Consider the following 21862-nt stretch of genomic DNA (forward strand, 5'->3'; position numbering starts at 1 on the left):
AAGCCGATATTATTTATTGCACACAGTTAGCCAGTTATTTATAATTTTCTTTTGTAGTTGCTTTTGAAATCTAGTTAATACCACATGTATGATGATCATTTTTAAATAACTTGTTGTGTCAACGTATCCTTCCATCACACGAAATGCACATGATTTCATATTGACCGAATTACGACCATTAATTATGGATTAATTCCTCTAAACTGAAATTACATTTTGAGAAAAACAATTCCAGGATTTTAGCAGATTCACCACAGGAGAACTTGGAAGTCCGTGCCTGAATATTGAATCCTGTCACTTGGTTGTAATTTCCATGGAGTGATGACCTGAACAATATGCCAAAAAAACTGTCTACATACAGAAAGACGCTGGCAATCAGACTCCGGGTCATTCCAGTTGATTCAACTGATTAAAGCAACAAATTAAAATTTATACGCTGCATTTGCCAAATTAAAAAACTGAGTGACTCCTGACCTGAGTGACCAATCTTCCCTATTTCTGGTTTGAAAAGATGTGGGAGCTGGAAATGTGGACAAGAGTTTGATTGCAAGAGCGTTAAATATGCATGTTTAGGTGTAAAATCTGGACTGACATGCTGATCTGGCGCTGAGCTGATATTGGCCTTTAATCAGATCCTATGGCAGAGCTACCCACCTGCACTGTAAGTAAGGTTCTGTGTCTTCACAGCTTCATAATGAGAATTTGTACTGATCAATCCTACTTTTGAATTCCATGTGAGTCTTTATTTTGACTGTTGAATAAATGAAGTCAGTTATGCCACTGCCAACTTGCATGTTATTGGTTTCACATGGTGTAAGTGATTTTAGAGTTTGTTTTTGAATCATTCCAGCAACAATACAGATCTTGGGAAACACTGATTTCCCACTGATCCTTGCCAGGTTTTGGCATTAAATGGGAAAATTAAAAAATGCAGTTAATGGTGCAAAATATTGGCCACTGCCAATTTCAAGTCTAAAAATAACGGTATTAGCGTTCAGAAACTCATATCTGATGAGCCCCTCGCGTGTGTGGGTGGGGAACAAGCATGGACAGCAGAATGTATCTAAACAGAGGAAGATGGATAGACAGGGAAAGGGCCACTGCTGTTTGTCCATTCATCTCAGGTGTACGTGGAAGAGCTCAACAATGACAGCTCATCCATCAGCCACAGGGATACTACTGAGCCTGCTGGAACAGAACCAAAAAACATCTCTATCCATCATGCGTCACTTCTCTTCTTTTCTCCACACTCTCATATTTTTTGTGAACACGTTTTGTAGATTATTCGATTTTTTTCTGGGTACATTTGGTTCTACTTGTTTGTCCCAGTGTGGGTTTGGTGTGGCCAAAGGTTGGATATGGAAAGAGAGCCTGGGAGGTAGTGTCGGTAGACAGCAAAACAAAAAGTGACAACACAGGGGGAACAACAAATACAGTGTGACTAAAGAAAAAAAGTGAAGGAGTGAAACAAAACGGAGGATGACTATGAGAGTGTGTAAAGAACATGAGTGCATACGAAGAGGCGAGAGAGTGAGAGCAAGGTAAGCAGCAACACAGCAGCTGTCGACCTAATTCCTTCTTAACGCAGTGCTTGTGCTCTGATTAAGAAAGCGATCTGGCCTTTAATTTCCTCCTGACACCGGCTAATGCTCTGTATCTCAATCGCCTCTCCCAGTTCTTCCTCTCATGACGACTACACTATCAGCCTGAGCCCCGGCCAATCATCATGGCGTAACCTGTCCGCAGAAGTGTAAGAGACAAATCACAAAATAATAACTTTACAAAAATGTGAAATTATCTAAAACGTAATCCCCCTGAGTGACATAACCTGGACTGACGTCAAAACTCATGCGTTAAAGCTCAGGGATGTGCAGATGGCCTCACGCCCCACAGTGGAATTATGTTGTCACGATGGAGGAGATAATGGGAGGAAACATTGCTTAAAATAAAACGGCAAAATATGGTTATGCCACTTTTCATGCCAATATTTAACCACAGTAACAAGACGTGTCAAAGCCACAGCATTGTGTTGGCATGACAGATAAGCATCTTAACCATCTCGTGGAGGTAAAATAGATCAGCGAACACAATCACTGTTTTCTTTATGGAGTTAGTGTTCTTCATTGTGTCAGTAGAATTTCTCACAGCGTCATTGGATGAAACTAAGTAAAATCTGACAAAAAAAAAAAAAACCTTCCTGGTCATCATATCGTCAGTGTCAAACCAAAGTCCCTTGCACCAATCAAGTCTCACGGGCAGCCAGACAGACAGAAATCATAGTGTGGGTGAGCCCAGCAAAAGTTGTTTAAACCAAACCCATCCAGGACCTTTAGGTTCTCAAATGCTTGAAAGTTGTAGGCCATTTTGCAGCAGTTTACTCATGCAGTTATCCACTAGATGGTCCAGTTTTGACCCTGTAAGTGTTGAGTACTTCTAATTGGCTGGACCTGATTTTATAAGTTGGTATGCCCAGCCAGGCCACAGCTGTGCGTACGTCTGCAGGCAATGACACTCCAAAAGCAAATGTATAGTATCAGCATCGCCCAACGGCCGATCAAACAGACTTGGGATGCCACAGCTGCAGAGGAAATGCTCACCACATGACAGCAAGTGATTCAAATTAGTTAGCCAAAATCCAAAGAGGTATCCAACCTGTGTTTCTCACCGCTGGAACTGAAGAACATTGTTTGAATGCAAGAAAAGCCATGGAGCGCACGCATTCAGAGATGAAACGCCTACTCACAGCTATTGTGAACAGCAAATTTAGGGCTTGTAACATGTTGGTACTTTATCAATGCTACTCCCTAAGAACAAAAGCATGGTTGAGAAAGACAGAGTGGGGAGAGTTACTTAAAAAGATACGCTTTTAAAGTGAACAAAAAGGAGAAGTTGAGCCCTTTGTGCAACTCAATACTGTATTGCTTCTTCGCAGACAAGGTGGCCTTAGTCTGTTAGGACAGAAGAAGAAACTTTAGTCCATCAAGCCAATCACCAATCCATTTTCTTTTTCATTCATTTATGTTCCTGCACACAACAGCAAAATTGAAAAAGCTCACTGTAAGAGCTAAAAACGTGAGGGAAATTGTAGAAAAGTCATTTGAAATGCACCTGTTTAATTCATAAACCAATAATCTGAGCATGTGTGATGCATTTTTTTTTTTTTTTTTTGCAATGAAAGAGGGAGAACTGTTGCGATTTTAGAGTAATAAAGTGTAATAGAATTGTCTCACTTGGTAAGAAAAAAAAATATTATTCTGGCTGCTTAGAACAAAAGTAGGTGTATTATATTGAGACTAAACTCTTCCAAACTGGAGCAGACAGAAGTATTGACAGCATGCAGGGTTATTGAGTTTAACATTTTTCTTTTGTTTTCTTTCAAAGTGGCAGAATAAACACTCAGCTTATATTCTGTAGACCAAGGATTTATGCTAGTACAGACACAAATATAAGAGTGGCAATAAACCCACGGTAAACATGAGGTGTGTGTGTTTAGTGCACACGCACACACACACACACACACACACACACACACACACACACAGCATTCGGACCGCCATGTGGAGTGTATGTGAGAGAGGTGGCGTTGCTAGGAGCACCAGGTTGTGTGCAGACAGTGGTAACAGAGTAGAGACGGTAGCAGCAGCCTGGCAGTGGAGAAGAAAGGAGTGGAGCAATGCCAAGAAGATTCCCCCTGAGAGACTGTAGGAAGGGGAGAAAGAGACAGACAGACAGAGAGGGAGAGAAACGTGGAGAGGGCACGCTGATAGGATCAGCACAGGAACAATTCACCAAGACAAACATGTGATGGGTGATATTACTGTTCTCCTGGCTATAACTCTACACTGGAAATGAAAAAAAGCTCAAAGAAAACACATGCTTATTTCAGAAAGGAGAATTTTATGGCATGGATGCAAGGAGATGGTGATGATGGAACAGCAGGAGGGAGAAGATGGTTTACAAGGTTGACTGGAGGGATGAGAAAGAGAAAGACAGAGATGGAGTCAATCTGTTGGGGCTCATGTTTGCCGTCCCTCCTCATGTCACCCATCCGTCAGATAAACTGTTAGCCTATTTCCACGTCACTTCCTCACCTCTGCGCGTTACCCCGCTGCGCCTCTCCCTTGTTTTCTATTTGTTGTCCCCTTTTCCAATATCTCTCTTCCTTCTTCCTCCCGTGCTCTTCCTTCCCTTATTTTGTCTTTAAACGGGGAGTCGTGTGAACAGGCTATGCAAATGAGATGGTTATTACCCTACTGCTCATCAAGCCGCGCAGAGGAGACATTAATAGGCTGATGAATATGCATGTGAATTTGTTAATTAAGTTAATTATTCTGCTGAAAATGCATTCGTCTTCCAAGGACATCTTCCCCAGGATTTCAACCTGCTCCACTCATTAGTCATGCGATATTTCATACACAGAGTGAGAAGGAGAGAGGGAGGCAGACAGTGGGAGGGAGAATGAAGGGGAAAGGAGACAATGCTGTTTTTGGAAAGTGGGTGCCATGAACAGTTGGGGTTGTAAAAGTATGGGGTAAAAATAATGTATCTTAATGTCATCAGTGCTCACAATGGGATGCGCAGTAACTACCCATAATAGCAAACCACATCCTGATTTCCAGATATGGCACATTATTCCCAAAGAGTCCTCGCTGGAGTTTATACTTTCAGAGTTTTCAGCATCTTTTTTGTGGTTGCTTCTACCTCACTGGTTACTTCTCCCTAATTGCTTATTAAAACCCTCTTAAATGAACTTTTTGTGCCAACTTTCCAACACATTAATTAATTGTTGTAGCCAATTAAGTGCCGTTGTGCAAATGAGCCTCATCACAAATGGTCCTATAGGGCCGACCCCTCCTTTCTCTCTCCCTCTCCCTCTGTCTCTTGCTCTCCCCTCCCTCTATCACCCTCCCAGCTAGTCTTCCCAGCTGCCCTTGCACTTCAAGGCACTCTGTGCCAAAGAAGCAGAAACTGTGTCCTGATAATGCTTCACTGTTTCTGGACCGCTTCCAGCCTTCAGGCTCACTGATCTCAAACTTGTATGAGAGGTGAAAAGCAAAAGGCTCAGTTTATTCCTTTTGTTTGGCACATTAGCACTAGAGTCAGCTCAGTAAAACTGCTTGTAAACCTATAGCAAATCTGTTGTTTGCATTGTCTGGTTAATTTGTCTGTCGGCCATGAATTGTCAAGGAGGCTTGTATGATCAAATAGGCTCCGTTATTCACAGCAGGTAAAATGCGAGTTCACCTAGAGAGATGGTGAAAAAGGAGGGTAGTCAACTTCAAAGCACTCAGTAACGTTGCCAAGCTGTTCACACATCTCCATCCCCTGTGTTACAAAAACTGGAAGTATGCAGAGGAAATCAAATACAGGTGTTCATGGAGATGTTACGCCGTCATCTCCTTCAAAACTATAAGATTTCTGACACTACAAGGACGGTATGGGATGAGAACGATCAGTAATTCGTCGTATACTGTGCATGTATGTATATATGCACAGACGTATGGAGGTGTGCATACAGTATGTACACTATCCACCACATAGCGTTTATATATAATGTATGTGCGTATGTGTACGTGATTATGCAAAATTAGAAATATGAAGTCATTGTTTAATGCTCTTGTGTTGTGGTATTAGCCACCCACATGTTTGTTGCAGTGCTCATTTTTAATCGGGCATGAAGTTATTAAATATAAATAATGTGAAAAAAATGTCAAAACCACAGAATACATGCAGTATATGGCACAACTATCAGTGAGGATTTGTTAAGAGTCTTTCCAAAGCTAATGACAAGACAGCACTATGAATGTCCAGATACTAAAATAGACCCGTTCTGGTCAAATACAGCTTTTTTAGGACAAGCGGTGGCATTTTTCAGTCCTTACCTGAACCAACATTCACATTTCTACATCACAATGTTAACAACATGCAGTGACACCTCTTTGAGAATAGGGCTGAACTTTCTTTTTCTTTTCACTGTGTCTAGCTCAATTCACTCTACAGCCATTCGGACGTGGCACTGATACACCCACCAGGAGGATTAGGGAAGGTTTAGCGGCTGTGCCAGCCTCACTCCCTGTGCCACCCCTTCCCTCGGCACAGAGGGGGGTCCCGCTTGGCATGGCAAGGTGAACTAGCCTCTGATTGATGGGCATGGTTTCAGCCCGCTACTGTGCTCCCCAAGGCCCGTGCCTCCCTTTCCTTTCTCCTACTGCTGTCTTGGCAGCGGTGCCCACCTCCTCTTCCATGCCAGGCAGCCAGCTAAAGCTCCTGGTGGGCACATCAATTACATAGCGGCACCTCCCCTCTTTTCTCATGTCTATCTGTGGGTCTGTCTACTGTCTCAGACGATGCCAATCTGGTCCCTCTCCATCTCAACTGCTGTCTATAGCTATCTCCTGTGTGTGCATATGTGTGTTAGTGGGAGTGTGTGGTTATATGCTGGTGTTCACAAATATATCTTTGCACATGTGCAAATGCACATGTATTCATGCACACACTCCCGCTCCCTCTCTTAAGCAGGTCATAATGGTTGGTGGGAAAATCCTCCCCAGAGAGCACTCATGGCCACAGGCTCAGCTGTAGCCCGCACTAGACTCAGGTGTGTGAATATATGTGCATGAGTGAGTGTGTGTGTGTGTGTGTGTGTGTGTGTGTGTGTGGTTGCATGGCTGATTTTGCTATGTTTTTTTTTTTTTATCTACTGTTTAATTATCTACTACTTCGTGTGACTGCTTTATAAATGAGGGTAAAGTACAAATTGTAGGGAAAAAACAATCACCATGTTTAGACTCTGCATTATTCTGTTTCTGAAGTCAATTAACATGAATATTTCAACCTTCCTTTGGATTTGGGCTGATTAGTTGCTCTTGGCAGATCATGAATCATTCACTTGTGGCGATCGGACGCCATCTGGAGTCTTCATCAGACATTGTCTTTTATTTTAAACAGTCAAATCAGGGGGTTTAGATTTGGTTTTCAAGGAATAAATGCAAGGCCTTTTTCTCCTTAAATCATGTTGATAAACAATCAGAAATGAGTGCAGGGACACTGCAAATTATCTTGTCTTGAACCTGTTTTTTGTCTTTAAAAGCTGCAAGAGTTGCACAGCTGAATAAGTGTACCGACATATTTAGTAAGACATAAAGTTAAGTCCATCTGAGCTGGAAGTAACTGTGAAGTTGATATGATTCAGTGAAAAAAGAGCTTTCCACTCACCCGTTTAGGAGTATTGATCAGATCGGAAATGGAGTAGCTCTCATCATCTCATCGTCGCTGGTCGCTGATTTGTTTCCCTGCCATGTCCAGAGAAAGATCCTGTTTTATGGCGCCAAGCTACATGCTAACGCGACATGCTAACGCGACATGCTAACGTGTTAGCCGCTGCGCTGCTCATCTGCCGCTGTGTGAATCCAGTCACCGGTGTGTCTTCACCGTTTAGCAGCGTAACTTATTTAAGAAGCACAAAGCCCAAAACAATTTCACTTGCATTAATTTAATATCAACAGCTGGAGACTAATGTTACTACCACAGGTGATTTTAGCTGTAGCACATGCAGGGGAAGAACTTTGGCAGAGAGCCTGTGAGCACGCATCCTCTGTGCTGAATCTAGGTAGCTCATAATTACATAAAAAAAAACCCTAGCCTGTTAAATAATAGCTTTTAATTGGACCCATAGACTGTGTAAAAGGAGCGGACGTAGCTTCCGCATCTGAAAAGGGAAGCCAATGCGGAAGTGCCTGCATTATTTGTAATGACCAGCAGGGGGCAACTTGCAAAAAGTAGACTGAGTGAATGGAAGTCTATGAGAAAATGGCCGTACTTCTGACTAGAGTTATTACCTCAGTAAACACTTTCCTAATGAGTTTATTGGCTCATTTGCTAGTCGTAAGTCTTCTTCGACATAGCATGATGTTCATTTAGTAGATTATGGTCCCATTTAGAGTAAAATAGGCAATAACAGAGGGAGTGCTTTAGGGCGAGACTACGTTGAGACTAACCAATCAGAGGCGGTCTTTCAGACTAAACGTCACTTCTGGTTCCAAAAGCCCAAAATGGCGACGTCCATACAGCTAAATTCCAGGCTTCAAAACGGCAGTCCACAAACCAGTGGTGACTTCATGGTGGCTCCATCCACTTGCTACATACAGTCTATGGTTTTACCAGTTTATTTACCACTATGCTGTTAACTGCAGATAAGTGATATGTGAACTCTGGGTTAATGTTTATTAAGCATCGCTCATTGTCACAGTAAAACATTACTGACATGCAACTGGTAACGTTGCCTTTTTTGTTTTGTCATTGTGTGTTTCCTTGCTCCAATGCTGTATATATTCAAAGACTTCCTCCTTTCATTTTTGGCTTGTTAGAACCCCATAGCATTCATAGTCGATTTCCATTTATGTACTGTAAATAAAGACAGTGAAACTTTGCATTGTCTCAAGAGTGTTAATGTCCTTAAACAAAAAGCTAGAGGTAGGTATATTATGATCAAGTCATTTTTCATAGCTTGAGCACGTTACATCTGTGCAGTTACACTTATTGAATATTTTAACTTTTTGGAAGAGTAGCTTTAAAAAAAAGACCACGTACCAATATACTAGACTAAAAGCTAAACTAAATAGTAACTTTAAGAAGTAGCTAAAATGTGCTAATCACATTACACAGAGTCCCTTACTTTCGATGTTAATGTATATTTATGTATACGTATATTTGCCTGACATGGTGTCTTCTAGTCAGGCATAAAGTAATTTGATTGGTGGTGGTTTTGTACCGCTATTTTTCGTTAAACTCTACGTCGAGTGTCGTTTGTTTTCCGCAGGAAGGGGGCGTGTCGGAAGCTGAAGTTACCGGATGTGCCGATCTGATCTATGGAACAGTACGGAAACCCGGAGGGTGGAGGTAGGGAAACCGGAGCGGGGAAACTGAAACGGCGAGCGGGGCACAATGGCGGCGGGGCCTGGTGTTTCTATGCAGAGCGGCAGCCCTGCGAGAGAGCTTTCTCTCTCGGTGCAGCAGGCAGGGAACCAGACTCACGGAGATAGGCTCAAACCTGAAGAGGTTACCGGTAAGAGCGTAGTCCGTGTTTTAATATGGTTTGTCTTGCTGATTTTTGTTGTTAAAATGATCTGAATGCAGGACAAGACGACTCCGGCTAGCTAACGGCTAACTTAGCCGACTGTATAACCTTAACGATTGCTTTTCATATGCGTTTTTGACATGTTAATCGGGTGCATTTACGTATGTTTTGGTAAACGTTGATGACGTTTACTCGTCGTGTCGTGTTTGGTAAAGTAGCAGGTCGTTCCCTGTGTTGAGCAAATTGCTAACGATAGCAACTCGCTAACATCAAAGTTTGTAGGAATACCAACCCTACACTGAGGCACTACACAAAGTTCTCTGAAAGTAAGTTCTTGGCACCATTAAGTTTGCCATTACTTTACTAGTAGTGTTGATCAAAATATGCAGGTTCGCTCACAAACCCAACATTAACTAATAACTAACAAGCTATAACAGCTAGCTAGCACTGTAGTAGCTCACTGTGACAGATGGAGCTAACAAAACATTAGCTTCTGTCTCGTTGACCCCAAACGTCTTAACTCAGTCAAACGTGGGGCTGGTTTTCTAGTTTTTCAGTATGTCATGTGATTTGATTGATTCATGTCTTAATTTTCCACTTTGTCAAGTTGTTACCATGGCAGTCAATCAATCACATCGATGCCCTAACTAATCAGCTTTACTGTGCTGTTTGTTTTGGTTTTGCCCTCATACATAATCAGCAATGAACTGTCATTACTTATTTCTGATCATATCTACCCTGACTTTACATTACTTTGGAAAAAAATGTGTGACATGTGTTTGAAACTTTCTATCATCAAATTCAATAATTAATAGTTTTCATGACGTGGTGTATGAGTTGCATTTTGCTTTGTATGTGTTAAGTGAAAGGAAAATACACAAAACTGCACTGAGCTCTTCACATGATCAACCGCATATTTAGTTAAATTAGTTTTCTAAAAAGGAGGTGGAATCGGTGTGATGAGGCCGTGAATTTCTTTAATTTTAAAGACAATACAAGTGTACAACTTGCATTTTTGCCTGTTATCTAAAGTATAATACATCTTTTTTCAGAGGCAGAGAAGCAGAGTCGCATGGCTGCTTTGCTCGAGAGGCTTCATACCAAACACAGTGCTGCGCGGCCTTGGCAGGAGACCTGCAAGGTTGTGCGTCAGGCTATGGTGAGACTGGAAAATATTCTGTTTGAATTCACAAAGCATGTCTTTAAACCTGTCACAGTTTTCAGTGCTGATGGTTTCCCAAAGGTCTGGAAACACTAGACGTGGGCCTGGTGATTAGGTGACACTCCTCCTGGTTGTGTTTTGACAGACTGGATGCCCCTCAGTTGGTCAGACCATGAACTCAATAAATAGTTCCACTGTTTACCAATCCCAATGAGCTCACATTGAAGTACCTACAAGAGAGACTCTGTACCAGTTATTTATTGTCTTACCAGTTGGGTCAGTGAAACTACTGTTGTGACATTTAAATGCCTGACCTATACATAAACCTGACCATCAGATCTTGCTGATGAAATGCCTTTATCTTTTATAAACTCTCACTATGTTCCTCTGTTTTTCTTCACACCGTGTCCCAGGAGAAACGTGGCGTGATGAATGCAGCGGGCCACCAGCTCCTGCTCACCTGCTTGGAGACCCTGCAGAGAGCGCTGAAAGGTGAGGCAGCCAACTCAAAGGACTGAAACACACGAGAGCAGGAGAACAGTTCCATTAGGAAAAAAACAGCTTTATTTAGACTGAAATTAACTATTGATAATTCTCGTCAATTTTGATGAAAAGTGGTACTGACAAGCCGTTATGGGTAAATTAATGTTGTAAAAGTATTTACTTATAAACAGTCACCATTAAATTAATGCGGCACATTTCACTCGGCTCTTGCTTTGACTATCATGCATGCAACCATGTTGTGTTTATGACATAGTCTCATTTGATTAAAAAAAAATATCCCGTTCCTTTCTGCAATGTTTTTTAGTCTCATCTCTGCCCTCCATGACGGATCGTCTAGAATCCATCGCTCGGCAAAACATGTGAGTTGTTTCCCTGTTACGCATGTTGTCACTCTCACCTGGTCTTACTGATGCAGAAGGTAATTCTGAATATAGGAAACAGGCTGATGATAATGGGGATGAAAGGTGGTCAGATTGAGGATTTGAAAATGGCTTTTTCCAAATAATTTTTTGTATTTCATTATTCATCAGTACATTTTGCATCTTATGTATTATGTTTTTAATACCTGTGTTATTGATTTTATTCTTTTTTCTTGTAAAGCACTTTGAGCTATACTATTATCATTATTAAATTCAGCTGAATATGGGAATAAAACACACCATTCTGGGGATTTAACTTGTGCTGTTTTCCTTGTCCATTACGGACTTCAATACACTAAAGCGGTGTTTGCTCTCGAAGTTACTCTCTTCTCTGTCATTTTCTGTTGTTTTTTCTGTCTCCCCTGAACAGGCTGGGCTCTCACCTCAGCCCATCAGGGACAGAGTGCTACATCACATCAGACATGTTTTATGTGGAAGTGCAGCTGGACACCAGCGGCCAGCTCGTGGACGTCAAGGTGGCTCATCAGGGAGAAAACCCTACGGTCAGTTTACTGTGACTTCCATCTGGGTCCATAAAGCTCAGTCAAGTTGGTCGTTGTTTATCAGGAATTCTGTTGTGTACGAATTCCCTTCACACACCTTGGTGAAGACGTTAATCTCAAAGGTGTATTTTATTCTTTTCTTTTTTTTTTTTTTGATTTGTTGGTCACAGAGTTGTCCTGAGCTGATTCAGCATCTAAGGTGAGTAGAAACCCCACACTTCACCTGACACTTTCATATGATAACCAACACAAACTATAGTTATGACTTCTTATTTGTGATTTGTGAAATGATACAGTGAGCGTGAGCAACGCTTGTATTTGTCTTAAATCTGTCTAAACCACCTCTTCTCCCACTTCACATCAGGGAAAAGAACTTTGAAGAGTTTTCCAAACATCTGAAAGGTCTGGTCGACTTATACAAACTCCCTGGTGACAAGTAAGTAGACTTTTATTTAATTTCTTTCCATTACTTCTGTCTAGTGGACCAAAGCTATCAGTCTGTTGTAGATGTAGATTTCTTCCAGACATCAGAATACGTAAGACAGTATATATTCTGAAAAGTAATAACTGTCATTTGTACTTTAGTGTAAGACTTAAAAGTACATTTAACCGCTTGGAGTCAAGTAATCGTTTTATATGACATAGATGCCACATGTTTTTTATTGGTTTATTGTTTTCATGTCAGTTATATCTAATCATCTTAATTTTGTTTTGTGTTCCAGCAAGCTGAAAACCAAGATGTACATAGCACTGCAGTCTTTGGAGCTTGATCTCACCAAGATGATGCACATGTTTAGGTAACTTCACATCATCATCCTTAATATCTCTTAAGATTATGCCATAAGGTCAGAATGGTTGGTGCACAGGAGGGAGACCAGGAGCAGAGTAAAATGCCCAATTTGAACATCTCCTTTTGCCCTAATGTTTGGTCGATATGTGTTTTCTAGGTTAGCGACCAATGCTAATGCAGTGGAGACTATTCTTCATGGCAGTGTGGGCTTGCTGACAGCCAGGAGCGGTGGCCATCTTGTTTCTCTTCAGTGTTATGTGTCCCCTTATGACATATTTGAGGAGGGAACGGGCACACAGCTCAACTTAACAGACAGCAATGGTAAGTGCATTTCGGAAGTGGTTGAATATATAAGAATGGGAATTCACACCAGCCCCTGGCTATATGATTTGCCACAGGATAGTAATAAGTAGTAACAAGTAGTAATCTTTGCAGTTCCACGCTCTCTGGGTGTCAGCGTTTCTGTGACGATCGAGGGAACCTCCGCCGTCTACAAGCTCCCTATCGCTCCTCTCATCACTGGATCCCACCCAGTGGACAACAAGGGGTAAGAAGATGTACCTCACTTTACCTGGAAGCTTGTAAAATCCTGCAACAAGCAGCCTCTATCAGAACCATCAGCATGCAAACGATTTCAGATTTTTTAAACATGCTTTTTTCGTGTCCCAGCGCAAAACTAGTAGAGAACAGAGAAAAACAGCTGATTCATTTATTTTTGGCATTTTTCAGGACACCTTCCTTTTCCACTGTGACCAACTCCAACTGTGTCGACCTGCCAGCATGTTTTTTCCTCAAGATGAACCGCCCCATGCCTTTCTCACTATCCTTCATTCAGAGGATGGGCAATGCTACTTGTGAGTTTACCTCATGAACACTGTATTCTTAAGTATTAAATATACACTTAAAGGACAATGCTTGTTTGATTGTTTGAACTTCAACCCGTTTCCTTTTTTTTTTTTTACAGCGATCCCAGTGTTTGAGAGCTCACCCAGCCTCTCACCTCTCTACCAGTTAATTGTCCAGAGCCAGCACCAGCTCCTAGAGGAGGGCAGCTCCACACCGCCACCCTCACACAACATGCACTTCTATTCTGTGAGCAGACGCACGCAATACCTCCACACGCATCATTAATATGTAGTAAATACGTTGAATCTCACTCAGTTTTCTTTCTACATTTAGCCTGTGCTTTATGGTTTCATGATTGTTCTGGGGTCTGTAGTTTCTGTAGTTTCCTCAAGGGAAAACATTTACAAATAAAGTACAAATAAAGATACACACAACCAATAGAAGTGCCAAAATTTAGATTTTTAATCCACACAAATCACTGATTGTGTAAGGAAACCGCTGCCTTTATGTGTCACAGGTGTTGCCAGATCAGCAGCACTGTTACTTCCTGAATGGTGATGCCCCGGTGCAAGACGGTCGTTCTCTACAAGGAGCACTGGTGTCCAAGATCCCTTTCCGCCACCCAGCTCAAGTGCCGCTCCTCTTGGATATCATCCGGCACCAGGCGACCTATAACACCTTGATTGGCAGCTGTGTGAAACGAACTTCCATCAAAGAAGGTAAATATCTGTCTCCTTCTTCATTGTATTCGGTGAATTGACAACATGTATGTACTGTTTTTGCGTCTGATGTTTTAAGTCGCACTTCACAAATGTGGCACCTCTGCTGTTGCTTCCACAGACAGCGCGGGCCTGCTGCAGTTTGAAGTATGTCCTCTCACCGACTCAAGTTTCAGCGTCTCTTTCCAGCATCCGGTCAATGAGTCATTAGTCTGTGGTTAGTGCTCACTTAATCACAATTAACATAATCTCAGTAATCCAGCATGTGTTGATATTGATTTTAATATCTTTGAGTGTGGATACCACAATGTATAAAGTGTGGAAGCAGTTGTGATACCAATCTTTTGCTTATGTGAGTCCTCTGTCTTGTCTGACCTCCGTCCTCTAGTGGTAATGGAGGTGATTGACTCCAGACAGGTATCCTGCAAGTTATATAAAGGACTTTCAGATGCTTTGATCTGCACTGATGAATTCATCACCAAAGTGGTCCAGAGGTGAGATTGCTAATTCCTCCTGAATGCATAAATGTGGACACTTTGTCTTTTATTCAAATTCTTTCCTCTCCTTCGTAGATGTATGTCCATCCCTGTAACCATGCGGGCTATACGGAGGAAGGCAGAGACCATCCAGGCAGACACTCCAGCTCTCTCACTAATTGCACAGACAGTGGAGATCATGGTGAAGAATAACCTGCCACCTTCCAGTAGTCCCACCTACAACATGGGAGCAGGAGATGGAACTAACCCCATGGGACTGCCTGGCCTCACGGGGGGCAACACACCCACTGGAGGAGGACCCCCTGGGGGGCCTAATTTTGCAGGTCCGATTACTTCTCTGTTTGGGATTTCCCGAACAGAGAGGCAAGCACAAGGAGGAGACTGCCCAACCCAAGGAGGGGTTGCCAGCCAGCAACAGTTGCAGCAACAACAGTCCGGTCAAGGCCACGCAGATGACTACAACAAAGTCACCCAGAATCCCATACTGACAAGTCTATTGCAGATAACTGGAAGTGTAGGGTCAAGTCCCAGCTCCCAGAATGCACCAGCACCCCACCAAACCCCACCACCGACCTCCTCCCCTGCCAGCAACACCAAGAATCATCCTATGTTGATGAACTTGTTGAAAGACAACCCCACACAAGATTTCGCCACACTTTATGGCTCTAGTCCATTAGAGAGGCAGAACTCCTCGTCTGGCTCCCCTCGGACAGAGGGCATGGGTGGCACCTGTCCTGCAGGTAGCACAAAAGGCAAGAAGAAGCGCCCGCGGGGGAGTGAAAAAGGTGGCATGTTGCCCGGATCTGCTGCAGGTGGCGGAGGTGGCGGTTTAGGCATGAAATCGCAACAGGCATCATCCATGCCACAGCTCCACCAACACCATCCAGTCACACATGAGGATGACTTCCACCGTGAGCTCCTTTCTATGGATGTGGACGCATCTCAGAATTCTATTTTTGACGTTAACCTGACTGGTGATGGCCTAGACACTCCTCACAGCATCACTCCGGCGCCTAGCCAATGTGGCACTCCGCCCTCTGGCCCCAGCATGCCTTATTCCCAGTCTCACATTCAGTCTCAACAACAACAGCCACCAGGTACTGTACCGCCTCGCATGGTCCGTCTCTCTAGCTCCGATAGCATCGGACCTGATATCACAGAAATCTTGTCAGATTTGCCTGAGCAGACAGGCAAAGGCAGCTGTGGGAGCCACGGGCAGAATCCCATGGGCAGTGGCGGGGAGGATGGAGGCCCCCTAGGTACCCCCATCCGCGATTCCTCCAGCTCAGGTCAGGGCAGTGCAGTTTTTGATTCGGCAGACATTTTCAATACCAATAGCAATGAGAATCCTTTTACTGATGCTGCTGACCTGATTGCTGAGGCAGCTGCAACTGCTGCCACTCCCACCAGCGACTCCTCTTCCACCAATTTCTTTCCTGATGCTGCTGACTTCAACCCTGACCTCCTGACTTCAGGCCATGGCTTCTCCCAGAACTACTTTGATGATAGCTCTCCAAGTGCGGATGGAGACATGGACCTGGTCAAGGGTTTTGGGGGGAGTAGCCAGCAGAACACCCCGTCAGGAACACCTCAGAATCCTACTCCACATGGGCAGAGCACCCCAGAGCCCTCACTGAAGGACCCCTTTGATATAGGGATAGTTATTGAAGGCAACAGTGGTGGTGGTAAACCACTTCTGGGTCAGGCTCCTGATTTGGGAGACACACATGGCAGAGGGTCCCAGAGCCCCCTTATAATGGGCCTCGCAGCAGCATGTAGTGACTTTAAAAGTGCAGAGCCCAAAGTTAAACAACAACAAGGACTCATGCGGACAAAGGATGAGAATGGGGGCAGTGGAGGGAGCAGTTCTGGGATAGGCATGGGGATGGGAAGCAGTTCAGCAGAAGGCAAACAGGTCAAGCGTAGCAGGACTCCATCCAGTGAAGGAAAGTCTAAAGAAAAGCCTCCCAAACGCAAAAAGTTGGACCCTGATGGGAAGTCCCCCTCTCACAGCTCAGGGGGAAGACCTTATACGCCTCCTAGCGGTGGCTCAGGCTCTGGGGGAAGCATAAGTGGAGGAGGCTCCAAGTCTCCTGGTAGTTCAGGACGCTCGCAAACGCCTCCCGGTGGTGCCACACCTCCAATTCCCAAAATCACTATTCAGATTGCAAAAGGGACCATTACTGGGGGGAAAACATCTTCCCATAGTGGATACACCTCCAGTAGCTCAGCCACAAGCAGCACAGGAGGAGCAGGGGGAACCAGTAGCAGCAAAAGCCATCATTCTCACTCATCTTCCTCTGGCAAGATCAAATCCAAGGAAGGCTCCACGACACAAGGCAACAGCTCCAAGCCAGGGAGTGCAGGAATAGGGGGTGGAGGTGGGCCATCCCAGTCGAAAGGCTCCTCCCAGGGAATGGGAGTTGGTAAACCAGGGTCCTCCCCAATCACCAAACATGGGCTGTCAGGCCCTGGAGGTAGTGGTGGTGGAATTGGAAGTGGTAATAAAATAAAGCCACAGGGGGGCAAACCCCCCGGGTCTCTGATGAACCCCAACATAAAGCCTAACATTTCCCCTTCTCACTCCCGCTCCAGTAGCTCTGGTGACAAATTGTCCTCACCTATGAAAATGCAGCAGTCACAGGTGCCAGGAACGCCACCTTCTTCCAAGGCTAAATCGCCTATGGGATCGGGAGGTGGCAGCTCTGGAGGGTCCAAGTCTTCCTCTGGTGGAGGCATGAGCTCCCAGAAGCCAATGGGTGGGAGCTCCTCCTCTGGTTCCACATCTTCTTCTTCATCCTCCAGTTCCTCCTCATCCTCTGGTTCCATGACCTTTTCTGGTGGCTCCCAGTCTCAGTATGGGGGTGGTGGAGGTGGAAGTGGAGGGGGAGGAGGGACAGGAGGAGGAGGAGGTGGAGGAAGCGGGGGTGGAGGGGCTGGTCAGAACAACTCAAATAACCCCAACGCTAAAGGGAAATCTCCCAGTCGAAACAAGAAACCCTCTCTTACAGCAGTCATAGACAAACTGAAGAGTGTGGGTGGGGGAGGAGTGGGGGAGGATGGTTGTGAGGTAGGGCCACCAGTAGGTGGAACTGGTTCTGGATCTGTTCCTGGTGGTGGTGGTCCTGGAAATGTTCCCAGCAGTGGACCTTCAAACATGGGTCCTTCCAAGCATACCTCATCCTCCCAGAGCGGTGATTATAAGCGGGAAAAGTCTGACAAAGAGTCAAAAGCAAAAGTGTCTGTTTCTGGAGGAAACAGTGGAGATAAAAAGCTAATGGACCCAAAAACCGGAGTGAGTGCGACCGGTCTGGCCAAAATTATCATTAGCAAACCTGATGGTGGCTCACCAAGCATCAAGGCCAAAGTGACTCTCCAGAAAGCAGGGGAAGGATCTGGTGACTCTATGCGTCCCCAGATTTCTAGCCTCAAAGCCTCCCCTCTCTTCAGTGGCTCTACCCCCAAGCATGACCGCTCCTCCCCGAGCCACAGCCGCTCGCCAGGATACACCCCACTCAACCACGACAGCGAGAGCGAGTCGGGCAGCAGCTCAGTGGCTGAAAAGTCCCACCAGAACAGCCCGAGCTCGGACGACGACCAGAACATTCGCCCGCTTCCCCCCCAGGACTACATGAGCTCCATCCCTCTCAGCTCTGGGGAGAAGCACAAGAAACACAAGAAGGAGAAGAAGAAGCAGAAAGAGAGGGAGCGGGAGAGGGACAGAGACCGAGAACGAGACCGGGACAAAGAGAAAAAGAAGTCATCTATGTCCATGGGGCCGTCCTCCCATCCAATAAAAGCAGACAGTTGGTCCCGGTCACCCATCTCGGCTTCAGATTCATCTTTGTCCATGCTGGGTTCAGAGCGTCCGTCCCGGCCCAGTCCGATGTATATGAGAAATGAAGATGATGACCTCATGGACTCAGCCCTCACTGGCAACCTTTAATTTTATTTAGAGAAACTGCTCCGTTTTACTTTTTTTTTTTTCCCCCTCATGATTTTAAAACACGCCTTTTAACATACAAGTTCCGCTTCTATTTATTTAACTCATGCCACAAGTTGGAACTGGATACAAGAATATTATGGCTGTCTGAGTGATCATTGTCCTGTTTAAGCTGTATTTTAATGTCATATTTAACTGTTTGAGTGTCAGCGTATAATGCCCAGGCATTTGGATGCCGGTTTTATGTAAAGGTGGTTGTTAGACTTTAACTTCCCTAAAGCTTCATTAAGAAAGCTGGCTTCATACAGTATATTTTCTAGAAAAAAAAAATCATTATTTTTGACTTTCATGTGATGTCAGAAGTTCTATAATGTCAGTAAATGTTATTTCACTTTTATTTTCACATATAATACATCTGCTGCTGTTCATATGTCAGTAAAACATACAAGGTTGCCACTAATACTGTATGTTGACAAACTTCTGTTTAAAAAAAACAACAAAGTATTGTAAAGCAAGAAGGGTACAGTGTTCAGTTGCCTCGTTTTTCAGATATAAATGGGGATTTTTAGATTTTGATACATTGAAAACTGTTGATGTGTAAATTAGTGTAGGTTAAGACTGCAACTGATGATGGAGATGGAGGAAAAGTGACATGTTGGTCATTTTTTAATTGTAGAGGTTTTGGAAGCTTGAAATAAACATTTCACTTCTGGAAAAGTTTCACTGTCACACTTCTGTATTTTAAGTTTATGTCAGGCAAGATGGCCAGTAGCAGTGTGTCTCATGTTGTAACATCTTCTATATTCATTCAAAGTTAAAATAATCTGTTAGTACTGCATTAATGATTTTAAATATTTGATGAGTTCACTCATAAACTGTCGAGCACGATGTCAAGTACATGTTCCTCGCTTGTACAGGTCGGAGACTTCAAAGCTACACTAGATGGCAGCAGTGGATCAAGACGCTCAACCACTGTTGGCAAAAATACATGTTTTGTTTTTTGTATCGAGTTACTCACTCCCAGGGGTAATGTGTTGAGGTTAAATTAAATTTCGCACCTTTTTTCACAGGTATTACAGAAGTAGATTTTTGAAAGCATGATTGAGCCAGAAGGACAAAACAAAAAGACCCAAAAAAAAGCAAACAGCCAAAGAGACTCAAAACAAATCAGTCAGGATGGTCACAAGGAATGTCCTTATCAAATGAAATAAAAAATTATTTTTTAAAAATCAGTCCCAGCTCATTAATGCATCATCTGTAGGAATTCTCCATTCACTGAAACCAACATACAAATGGTACAAAGTGACAGAAAGGAGTGAAAGGAGGTCTGGCAGTCAGCATTTTCACATTTCAAAAGCAACATATGAGAGAACTAAAAGTGCTCAGAGGTTTATATAAATTGTATATTCTTTAGAAACAAAAAATGATGTCCTTTAAACATGTTTTTTTGGAAATGGTTGTATTAAACTGCGTGCAAAGTAATGTGGCACAGCTTTATAGTGTGGTTTCAATTGTAATTTTGTGATGTAAGAGACAGGTACACAACACATTCAGTTCACAGCGCTGGTTATAAACCTTCTGACCACCTTGTCAGCGGTTGCAAGTGTCTACTGACTATGACCAGTTAATGTGAAAGTGACAAGTTGCATGATGTAGATCATTGTCATCCAGTAATTTGCAGGAAAATTAGCAAAAAGTAGAGGAAGGTCTGACAACATAACCACAATTTAATGTAGCACGCGTATATATTTCATGTTTTCTTCTTCTGTAAATCACCTTGGGAACCTTATCGGAATATCAGGCTAGTGAATTACTTATCTAGCTCTTTCATTTTTAAAAACAGTGTACTTTTGTCATACTAAGTCTTGTATTCTATATTGTAAATATCTCTTTTATATTTGTTTGTTCTATATTTATGTTTCTTGGTTATGCATAAGGCAAATCCCTTGTAATGTGGAAACATTTTAAACTTATCTGACTGAGATTTCTTGTTTAGAGAGGTAATGGCTGTTTCTTCACTTAAATGTATAGTATCAAATCAATAGAACTGATCAATACATTGTTCCTGTATAGACAGAAAGAACGTTTTTTTTTTAACCTTTGTCAACCTTCATGTTCCAAGCGACATCATACAAAATCAAACGTGCCTCCAAGCCTCCCAGTCAGCTGATCTTCTGACCCATCACCTCACTTTTCTCTGGCTCTGCTGACTGAGCTGCTTTTTTCCCCCAGAAATTGCTTAGCTGACAGAAATGAATGAAGTCTCTTTATATTAAAACATTTTCTTATTATGGAGTCAGTTGCTTCGAAGAAATGTGGCACTCAGCTCAAATGGCACAAGTGTATCATCAACCATGTGCACTTTAATAAGCACCAGCTTGCTTAGGGTGGCTGCTCAGTGGTTGGTTGGCTTCCTATTGCAGTCAGCGTCCCAGAGAGCCCCAGCTGAAGGGGCCCTCAGGGAGCTCTTCTAACCCTTTGTACTCTATATGTACTAACTCGCCCCAAGGATGGATGCTGAAAAGTGTCATGTTCAGCTAAATACTCTACAACATCACTGCAGAAGGTTGCTTTAATGTCAGTGTGGGTTTATCTGTCCTTGTAAAAATACATCACACGTCTTCCTGCTATTGAGCTGCAGCACAAAAAAAACATTATTTGCATTTTACTGGTATCTTTAGATTTGAACCTTTTTACCTTTTTCAGCATCGACTTCACTTCTTCATTGTTTGGCGTGTGAGGGAATTCATAATAATCATTTTGACAACCAAATCTTTTCTTTTAAACATATATTTTTTGTTGTTGTTCACATTTTTTTCTCATTAAATCATAAATGTACAGAAATATTGAAGTAACTCTTCGAAACTGGGCATTTTATGAAGTGACAAAACGTATTAAAAACAGGCGTCTACTATACATATGATCTCAAAGCATTATTATTACATCAAATAAGGAAATATTGTTTGCTTTAAATGTTATGTGGGCTATGCATAACATTTCTGTGTTGCTTTTTTGCCATTTACTGAGTTTTTATCATACATACATACATGCTATTTATGTTTGGGATCAATTATACTATAGAGGTTTACTTCCCTGTAGACCTTCCATCCATCCATTGTCTACACTGCTTATTCTCAAGGGTCACGGGGGGCTGGAGCCAATCTCAGCTGCTATTGGCCGAGAGGCGGGGTACACCCTGGACTGGACATAGAGACAAGCAACCATTCACACTCACACCTACAGGCAATTTAGAGTCAAATGACACTATAAGTGCATCAATAAACAAACAATAACAAAAATGATAACAGCCACACTATCTTCTTTATACAACAGTCTCTGCTGACTTCAAACGACGAGCTTGCAATGAACACCAAGTCCTCTGCACCTTTCCTGCCAGTGGACG

At 43.1% G+C, this 21862-nt stretch overlaps 1 protein-coding gene across 1 annotated transcript; it reads left to right on the forward strand.

The window, feature by feature from the left end:
• The first annotated feature begins 8941 nt into the window (after positions 1 to 8941).
• On the forward strand, positions 8942 to 19691 carry med1 (mediator complex subunit 1). The gene is made up of 16 exons (XM_070851717.1): positions 8942 to 9064; positions 10129 to 10235; positions 10652 to 10730; positions 11047 to 11101; positions 11532 to 11664; positions 11835 to 11863; positions 12029 to 12100; positions 12387 to 12461; positions 12612 to 12775; positions 12890 to 13001; positions 13184 to 13308; positions 13419 to 13546; positions 13818 to 14019; positions 14141 to 14236; positions 14408 to 14513; positions 14592 to 19691. The coding sequence occupies exons 1-16, from the start codon at positions 8944 to 8946 to the stop codon at positions 18460 to 18462; spliced, it is 5475 nt and encodes a 1824-aa protein (XP_070707818.1). The 5' UTR covers positions 8942 to 8943; the 3' UTR covers positions 18463 to 19691.
• Positions 19692 to 21862: the final 2171 nt, after the last annotated feature.

Source organism: Pempheris klunzingeri, chromosome 20 (genome assembly GCF_042242105.1).
Source record: "Pempheris klunzingeri isolate RE-2024b chromosome 20, fPemKlu1.hap1, whole genome shotgun sequence".
In the NCBI taxonomy this organism is placed as follows: domain Eukaryota; kingdom Metazoa; phylum Chordata; class Actinopteri; order Acropomatiformes; family Pempheridae; genus Pempheris; species Pempheris klunzingeri.

What these genes read in the sequence shown, in the direction of transcription:
- med1 (XM_070851717.1), top strand. Translation starts at nt 8,944, where the DNA reads ATGGCGGCGGGGCCTGGTGTTTCTATGCAGAGCGGCAGCCCTGCGAGA. An exon ending in AGGTTGTGCGTCAGGCTATG is followed by an intron (nt 10,236 to 10,651) that starts GTGAGACTGGAA and finishes ACCGTGTCCCAG; the next exon opens with GAGAAACGTGGCGTGATGAA. An exon ending in ACGAACTTCCATCAAAGAAG is followed by an intron (nt 14,020 to 14,140) that starts GTAAATATCTGT and finishes TTGCTTCCACAG; the next exon opens with ACAGCGCGGGCCTGCTGCAG.